The sequence below is a fragment of the Sprattus sprattus genome (genome assembly GCF_963457725.1).
Source record: "Sprattus sprattus genome assembly, chromosome: 6".
NCBI lineage: Eukaryota > Metazoa > Chordata > Actinopteri > Clupeiformes > Clupeidae > Sprattus > Sprattus sprattus.
Genome location: NC_137925.1, coordinates 8,377,978 through 8,387,674, shown reverse-complemented (window position 1 = coordinate 8,387,674; position 9,697 = coordinate 8,377,978). Strand labels below are relative to the sequence as shown.

At 41.7% G+C, this 9,697-nt stretch overlaps 1 protein-coding gene across 1 annotated transcript in view; it reads left to right on the top strand.

The window, feature by feature from the left end:
• Positions 1-7,671: 7,671 nt before the first annotated feature.
• fdxr (ferredoxin reductase) overlaps positions 7,672-9,697 on the top strand; it is a 20,924-nt gene continuing 18,898 nt past the window's right edge. The window contains exons 1-3 of the mRNA XM_080841249.1: positions 7,672-7,768; positions 8,272-8,381; positions 8,583-8,680. Of these exons, the coding sequence (XP_080697375.1) occupies positions 8,297-8,381; positions 8,583-8,680 (183 nt within the window). The 5' untranslated portion in view covers positions 7,672-7,768; positions 8,272-8,296. The remainder of the gene's footprint in view (positions 7,769-8,271; positions 8,382-8,582; positions 8,681-9,697) is intronic.

Here is a 9,697-nt window from a genome sequence, read left to right as displayed (position 1 = left end):
CCAGCCTGAATCAGAAGAATCAGAATCAGAATGAGTGTAAGTATACCAGTATGTTATTTAAATTTGTTTTCTTTATTATTTATTTTTATGTCTCAGGCTGGAAACATGAACAATATATCCCAAGACACTGAATATGTTGTGGAGTTGTACATTCAATTACTTTAGTGCACTATTCCTCAGTTAAAGAAAGTACGCACATGTAGTTTAAGTATGCACATGTAGTTAAAGTATGTGTAGTTTAAGTATGCATGTGTAGTTTAAATATGCACATGAGGTTTAAGTATGCATGTGTAGTATAAGTATGCATGTAGTTTAAGTATGCACATGTAGTTGAAGTATGCACAAAAGGTTTAAGTATGCACGTGTAGTTTAAGAATGTGTATTGGGTGTCTACAGTTCATGCTGTTCATACTCAAAGCATTCTATTTCCAATTGTATGTACTGAAGAATGATAATGATTCTGTTGATGTTCTCTAGTTTCAGACCATCCAACCCCAGGTCCCCCATCTTCCTTGAGGACTCATAGCTGGGTCATAGTAGGACTCAGCTTTGTGATCGCTGTGGTATTCATTTTGTTGGGCCTTTTAAAACCCAAGAGGCTTGGTTCAGGATTATTGAAGCTACCAGCGAGAGACACTGATGTAGAGAGTAATTGCAGTAGCAGTCATGAGGAACCAGTAATACTTCTGGACACCAACAAAGACAAAGCATCAAGCTAATTTTAGCTCCAAACTCTTCACTCCAGATGGAGTGAAACACACCCATCTCAGCTTAAGTAGCACGACCCCTGTCACATGAAGACACAAGCAGCACTCATTCACTGCCAGAAGAGGAGCAAGAGCAAGAGGAGGCTAGCAAGCAAATCATGGGATTTTTTGGGGGGAGATCTATCCATTTGTCTTTTTGGTGTGTTTGTGTGTAGGGGGTATTTTAAGTGTGAGATTTTATATGGTTGGGGTGTTTTCTTTGTGTGTTTGTGTGTGTGTGTGTGTGTGTGTGTGTGTGTGTGTGTGTGTGTGTGTGTGTGTGTGTGTGTGTGTGTATGTGTGGATGGCAGAGGGATACTCTAAAAATGAATTGTAAGTAAGGATTGCTTGAGTTTAAGCTACCTGACTTTACTGTAGGCCATGTAAATAATCTGTAAATGCTTCCATCCAATGACGCCTTTCGAATATGCGATGTAATGGGCATTTGCTGTGCATATGTAACGTTTGTAAATATGTTCTGTGTCTGGAGGGGGTGGGGAGAGGTTTCAGAATAGGCTCGTCAACCTTTTAGCAGGTCAGACCTGTCAGCATCTGTGCCAGCAGATAACAGTTGGCTCTGGATCGAAGCTGGCCTTCATCCCACAGGTTTGCACCCAGCTGGGCCGGGTGTGAACGTCAGCCGTTGTTAGCATACCATTAGGATAGCATCAGAACTGTTTATAGGTGTGCGTGAAGGCCAGCCGTTGCTAGCTTAGCATTAGGTTAGCATCAGAGCTGCTAAGAGGTCGTGCAGAGAGAGTTTTAGATGCAAAGAGATACAAGATGAAAAAAATACAGATTAATATTTGGAAACAGCACTGCCTCTTTATCGGATAATTACTTCAGCACTGAGGCAACAATGCGGATATTAATCATGTTCATTAAAATTGACTGTGAATTATGCACTACAAATAAGAAGATAAGCACTTACAAATAAGAATAATTTTGTCAACAATGCTGTAGTGTATTGTACAGCTTTTGTATTGTTTAAAAATATATTCTTCGCAATTTGTATGATTAAAAATATGTTATTCTTACTTTCGTATCTTCTCAGTTTGACACTAAACAATGTGAACACCATGAGGGCTGGCTAATCCACAAACTAATCAAAGGCAAATGTTTTATATTCATTATTTTTACATATAAAAATAAAGGTGTTGTTTAAAAAGACCAAACTGAGTTGTTTTGGTTGTTTTGAGAGATCTGACTCATGCATGTAAGCAACGGAATGAGCCAAACATGGACAACCAGCACACTTCCTGTTATCTGTCGAAGAGTGATGACTGCCAGCAGACATCCTGCTCTCTGACGAAGAGTGCTGACGACCTAGTCTTTGTGTTCTAAGCCTGTGGTACAGGCAGCATCACACCACTGTCTGCACATGAAGACACAGAGCAGGATGGATGTTTACTTCCTTAGGGTCTCGGCGTTCCTCTGCACCTCCTTGGCGGTGGCTTCTAAAGGTGAGCGGAAAAACAGCTGACTTGTCAACTCTAGATGATGTAATGCTTTTTATGGTGGTTTTGCAATACCTTTTTGATAAGGTTTGTTGCAGTGGTTCCTCTTATTCTTACTCATGCGTCTTAAAGTTGCAGTAAATCCACCTCTTGTCTAACATAAAACCCACATTTGAACATCTAAGTAATTATTAAAAATATAATCCAAAAATGTAAAACCTGCCTAACTTTACATAGTAGACATGAGCAAGTGAAGGCCCTTATGAAGTTTTAGTTAAGACGTTTTGTTGGCTATCCTGTTAAGCCGTGGAGAGACCATATTAAAGTAGCCTATTCTTTGGTATTGACATATTGGTATTCACAGCTGATTGCTGACTGGTAGGACTTGACATAAATGTATGGTTTGCATGCTCAACATTTGTTATAGGCCTTACAGATTCTGGGATCCTTTTTTTATCCATGCTTTTCCAACAAAGAAGAAGACAGTTAAGCGGGAGTTTAATCGCCTTCAGTCGCTTTTGTTTCCCCTTCAGGCCCATCCGTACAGGTGTCTCAAAGCCCGAGGGTCATCTCCCTGATGCGGTTGAACTCCTCTGCAGAGATCTCCTGCTCAGCCACAGTCACTCTGCAAGGCGTAGAGCTGTTCGGACTCGCTCTGAAGCGCCGATCTAGCGTGGATAGATCGGTGCTCTACCAGACGATGACCGACAGCATTCAGACGCTCCATGACGACTTCAAAGACAGAGTCTCCGTCACTGGAGACTGCTGTGACTTCACTATCAAACTGTCTGCACTGAAGGTGGAGGATACCGATGGCTACTACTGCAGTTGGCAGATATTGGATAAGAACGGGGATTCCCATGATCAGGAAAGCAATTACACAATCATCATTGTGAGGGGTGAGGGTTTGTTGAGTCACATGCAGATGGATGTCAACGTTATCATGCTCGGTCTTGACATGCCAAACTTCCTCTCCGATCTGTGCTCGCCTCTCTATAATTCGTTTCAGCTGTACTGTACACTCATACTATGCTTTCGTTTCGTGCCCTAAATAAATGTCATCATAATCTTCCCCACCTTGCATGGTAGAGATAGACAGCTTTATCTTCTCTGAACAGTGATTTGAACTGAAACATGCCACTGTCCGCTTAGGCCTATGCATCCTGACCCTGTCATTTTATGACAGAGACACTTTTTCATAGTCTATATACCGGAAACTTAAATTAACACACTTTACAGTAGTTGCATTATGCATTTTCCTCTTATCATCCGTTGTTTAGTGTTACGGTTAGAACAGATAAGCATTCCGAGTTAACGGGTAAATTATGATGAATTCTGGATAATGGTTGAAAAGATACCGTGTTCATAAAACAAGTTATTTTTATTTATGGTCAATGGCAGTCACTCTCCGTTACAGTTATATCTCAGGTTTTATTTAGAACACTCGAAGAATCGCCTTTAGTTTGTTAGATACATTTTTAAAGAGAAGCTTAGATACAAAGGTCACCGGGGATGTGATAAGGTATATGCAAGCAGAGTGAAATTAGTGTAGGTCTACTCAGGAAGTCTCTGCAAATCTGCAAATATGGCACACTGCCACAGACTGGCGCCCATCACTTGATGCGCTAATGAAACCCAGCCTGGATGGAGTGGATATAGTACTGTACGTGCCAGTGCCACATCCTTACCAGATCATTGTGTGTTCTTGTCAATCTCTACTAGTTTTTATGTTTCATGCTTATTTGATGTCTATTTTTATGTGGATCACTGTGCATGTAATTTCTTTGCTCTTAAGAACTTTATACTGCATTGTTTTGTATGAAAGGTGCTATACAAATAAAGTTTATTATTATTACTATTACAGAGCGCGATCCTGAGGAGCCCTGCAACAGGCCAGGCAAGCAGCTGCACCGCCTGATCCTTGGACTGAGTGTGGTGGTGTGTGCCGCCATGTTCCTCATCTTCACCGGGGCCCTCATATGGCGCTGCTCGCAGGTAGGTACTCATGACTTTCGTCATAAAACAGGTAGAGTTCTCCACTGAGGACACAGATAAAGGTAGAGTTCTCCACTGAGGACACAGAGACAGATAAAGGTAGAGTTCTCCAGTGAGGACACAGATAAAGGTAGAGTTCTCCACTGAGGAGACAGAGACAGATAAAGGTAGAGTTCTTCACTGAGGACACAGATAAAGGTGGAGTTCTCCACTGAGGACACAGATAAAGGTAGAGTTCTTCACTGAGGAGACAGATAAAGGTAGAGTTCTCCAGTGAGGACACAGATAAAGGTAGAGTTCTCCACTGAGGAGACAGAGACAGATAAAGGTGGAGTTCTCCACTGAGGAGACAGATAAAGGTAGAGTTCTCCACTGAGGAGACAAATAAAGGTAGAGTTCTCCACTGAGTGTGGTGGTGTGTGCCACCATGTTCCTCATCTTCACCGGGGTCCTCGTATGGCGGTGTTCGCTGGTAGGTACTCATGGCATCAGACACCAAGAAAGACAATTGAAATTGAAATTGGAAATAGAAGGGAAATGTGCTCAACCCAGCTAGGGCTGAACGGTTGTACCAATATAGCCTCTCGCTCTTCAGTGGACCACAGCAAACAGGATGTATAGCATTCTGCTCTGTGTTTGTGGTTTGTTCCCCAAAATACTACAAGACAAGACATTAGAACATAAATCACGGAACTAAGCCCTGTCTGTCAGAGGAACCTTTGCCAGAATAATGCTATACTGCTCTTAAAGAAGCTTTAGCCTCTGGGTCCCGAAAACAAACTGGGATTTTGCAGATAACTTTACCCAGGAATCCATCTCAGTAAAAGAGCTTGCAGATTCAATCAGAATAAAGTTAAATGAATCCGTTTGTTTTAGTTTAATATAATTTATGTAATGTCCCTGCTAAAGTCCTGCTGCTATTGGTGGGGTTGGGAGGGGGCTTGTCAATACAGTGATCACTTTCATCTTAATGATTAAAGACAGTATCTGTGTGTCCCCAGAGTAAAGGCAGATACGAAACCCAACAAAGCATTCAGCAAGAACTCCATCATCCTCGTCGTCCCGCTCCTCCTCCTCCTCCTCCTCATCAGCATCATCACCATCATCATCATCATCATACTCAGCATCATCCCCTTCACTCTCACCTACCACATCCTTCATTACAACATTGGTCATCACCACACAATCACCATTAATGCACACCTATTCAAGAACATCAGGAACATATGCACATAATACACAACTGTATCACGGATATCCTGTGGACAATTAACTGAGAAAAATACATGATCTGATATAATATACATTTCTAATGCTGTGTGTATCTGTGTGGTTTGCAAGGGTTCACACTGTACCATAAGGTATAATCTTAATGTAAGTCTGTGGCAGTACTGTATCGTAAAGAAAGTCATGCAGTCTGTTGTGGGCTATGCATTTCTCTTTGAAGTTTACATCAGGGTTAGGTCAGCACATTTCTGCAGCTATGTCTTTCACCACATCCTCATCGCACTTTTTGAAAAGGAAGTCAGGCCTTTCGACATTGTTTTCCAAAGCAGAAAATACGACATTCAGACATATGACATTATGTCTCTGAGATGTAAGCGTTTGTGTGAAGTATGGCTGCTACATTCTAAGAAGGGGAAACTTTGTATAGCACTTTTTATAGTCCAGCTAAAAAAAAATTCTTTGTTGTTCATTCACAATTGTAGACTGTAAGTCTATCAGTTACAACAACTGTGTGGTAATTTGTTTTCAAAAGTAGACGAATCTCCAAAAAAAGCTTAAGTCCTCTGGTGTCTTTTTTGCTCATAACCTGCCGCACATGTTAAGGTCGATCTTAAATGGCACAAGTATTCTCCTGTGTTCAATACTTTTTCTCTTCTTACTGGCAATGCACCTTTTTCTTTTCCACAGTGAATGGATAGGGGAGTTAATGTTAATGTTCCTTTCATCAAAAATGTCCTCAAGACTTTTATAATGAGCTTTCAATGATCTGCAAGCTGAATACAGATTGCCTGGCAAATCATTTTTCTTTTACTTGCAACTGAGATGAGATCTGCCATGAAGGCATATGGTGTCCCTTGGGGAGAACCGCTCATTACACACCCTTTGCATAAAATATTTGCTGTACAAAGACAGACACGTGGGATGGTCTCAAAACTTTATAAATGTATCCCCTGAATCTTATGCATGTTTACCAGTAGGAAGTGTATGGTGTAGGAAACTGCCTTCTGAGGATGAGAAAGAGATTTGCTGGGACACAGTATGGGAGACTCTTCATGATACCTCCAAAAACCCTGATCGCCAATTTATACATTTTCAATTTATACACAGGATGTATCTTACTCCTAGAAAACGTCATGCGATGAAAAACATCACATCTCCTAATTGTGACCTATGTCCCAGTACAGGGATTTTCTTACATATGTACTGGGAATGCCCTAATGTGGGCATTAAAAACGTTACGTGCATGGGACGGAGCTTACACTTTGGTTAAAGAAAGAGTGCAGCATTAGTATACGTAGGCCTAACTGAAGGGTTTTTTTGGGAGGGAGAGAGACTAGGGGGTCGCCGTGGGGTGTGTGGATGATTGTCCTGTTTCTGTTATGTGTATGTTTTTGTATTGATCTAGAATGTAAAAACTTTACTATTTTTGTATCTCTACCTTTATATTATCAATAAAGAATTGATTAAAAGTGGAGGAAACTCGACTGTTACAGGGCTAAAAACAACCCAATGCTAACCCGTTTAGGGGACGGCTCAGTGTTCCGAAAGCCCAATATTCCGAAATCTCAATAGGCCTATTCCGAAAAAAAAAAAGTCCCCCTGGCATACTTTAGCACAAAACACACACCGCATTTAATTTGCGTAGCAGAGACGCTCACCTGGCTATCACGCATCAATTTTCCTTTTATTTGTTAATTTAGCCTACTCTGGTTTTGGGGAAATTACCGGCAGATTGTCGTAGGACATTACAAGCACTGAAAAAGCATGCATCGGAATAATGGGCTTTCGGAACATTGCCATGGAACCATAGTTTAATCCCCTAAGGCATGCCTGTTTTGATTAGGCCAGAAAAGACCTTTGAGGCCAGTCATGGAAGCACTTTCCAAGCCTTATAGATGCAGATAACAAAACAAAAAATGCCAAAAACTTTTGAAATTAGTTAAATGTGCCAGAACAGAAGAACTGAAGCCTAGTTTGACAGGTTAAACGAAGCAACAGTTTGCTGTGGTATATTCAGTTGGGGTACTTTGACCAGACGTTTTCGAAATGACCTTGATTTTGGCCACCTGTAATGTGTGTGTTAGATAGAGAGATAGTGTGTTTGTGTGCGTTTGTGTGTGTGGTTGCGTGTGTGTGTAGAGTGTGTGTTTCGGAGCGTAGAGAGACAGAATCGTTTTTTGCGGAACCTTTGTGGCGGAAGCTTATTTTTCAGACGGAATGTAGTGGGCGATACACGCATTCAGACGCTGATGTTGAACCTGCTGAGGATGTTTGACGTTGCATTCATCGTATATTGATCCTGGTGTTCTCCAAATTGATAATGTGAACTCGTCTTTGGTACCTGTAAGTGTTTTGTTCAACTGAGCCTTATTGCTCATTTTGTCTAATTTTGAAATCTGCTTCATAGAACTTGCATGTTACCCATGTAAGTTACTGCCGACCTGACCAAAGTTTTGACAACCTAATGCTGAAGTACTATTTCTCTTTAGGTAGCTAACATTAGCGTTAATACATGCCTCGCCATTTAATGTAGTATGGTCCTTTCATCTCTCCTGAGGATACAAGAGGATCATTTAACGATACTATTACGTTATCCTTCAGCACTGAATGAACAGAATGATGACAGGGACACGCTTTGCTAGTTTTGCCATGTTAAAGTTATGTTAAACAAATACTTCAGTTTGCTCTGCGTTCTGATTAAGGCTACTTACTAGATGGTTTGCACGAAATAGAGCCTCCATTCAGTAAATGAAAAGCTTAATTCCAGCCTGCATTACATAATCTCTGCGTGTATAAGCTACTTTTTGGTCAGCAGTTATTCATGTAGGGCTCACTTTGTTTTTCAGTATTGCTGCTAAACCCAGAGCAAATATGAATCGAACAGTCCAAAAATCATTGTTTTTCATCGTGAAATCAGTACGGACATCGCCAAGCAACACTGCCGGTAAATTACATGGTACGTTACAATTACATGACATCAAATGTGAACATAACGTTGCATACCCAGGAGTAAGTTCTTGCAAGCCATTCTTTATGTGATATACTGTAACTGATTTACAATGGGTATTTTGTGTGCTGTAGCCTAATGGCTGCATTTGTGTTACCGGAATCAACATTTTTATTCCCTCCACTTGATGGTTTGATCTTGTTTGCACAGCATGGCGTGGCCTTTCCACCACTCCTGACCCGCCCACAAAGGTCTGCATTGTAGGTGGCGGTCCGGCCGGTTTCTACACAGCCCAGCACATCATAAAGGTGAGTCTCTGGGTTCAATAGGGTGAGCCATCCCCACCCAAACTCATCTGTCACATCTGTCAGCTTGCTGAAAAGAAGCCTGATGTAGTGGGTTTGTGCAGGTCGTTTCATGTTTTGCTAGTTGATAATGGGATAATAGCTGGGCTCTCCTTGCCTCAACGCTGGTCTGATAGGCTTCATCTCACTTTTATTTAGATGATTTGTAGTAAATGTATTTTCTCCCAGGCTTGGACAAGGAATCAGATACTAAAAGTGGCAGGAAGCAAAGGCACAGACGCAGACGCAGGCGCAGGCGCAGACACACAGGCACAGGCACAGGCACAGGCACAGGCACAGGCACAGGCACAGACACAGGCACAGGCACAGGCACAGGCACAGGCACAGGCACAGGCACAGGCACAGGCACAGGCACAGGCACAGACACAGACACAGACACAGACACAGACACAGACACAGACACAGACACACTCACACTCACACTCACACTCACACTCACACACTCACACAGATGTCTGAGGCACACTAATGTCTAGAATGGCATCATTGTTGTTGTTCCTGTTGTGTCACTGGCATGATCTGCCTTTAACTTCACGACAAGTGCACCTAGTTTTTTATGTTTCCCTGGCCCACATCTGTTCTTTGGTTTGCACCTCTTTTGAAAGGAATAATTAAGGGGACGGACACAGAGGCAGTTCATAGCTTTAAGTATAGCTTTATTTTTACTTTTTGTAAGATAACCTAAAAGTAGCTTAATATTACCTCAGGACACCCACATGTAACTTTATATTACCTCAGGACAGCCAAACATAACTTTATATTGCCTTAGGACTTTGTTTCAGCACCGGATTCACGTTGTTGTGTTATAAACTGTTATATGAGTTGTAGTTAATGTTTTTCTTGATAACTTACTGACCATTGTCATATGTGCAGACACACACACACACACACACACACACACACACACACACACATACAGAATCTATGGGTTTGTGGAGGCACTCAGTAGTCTAGAATTGC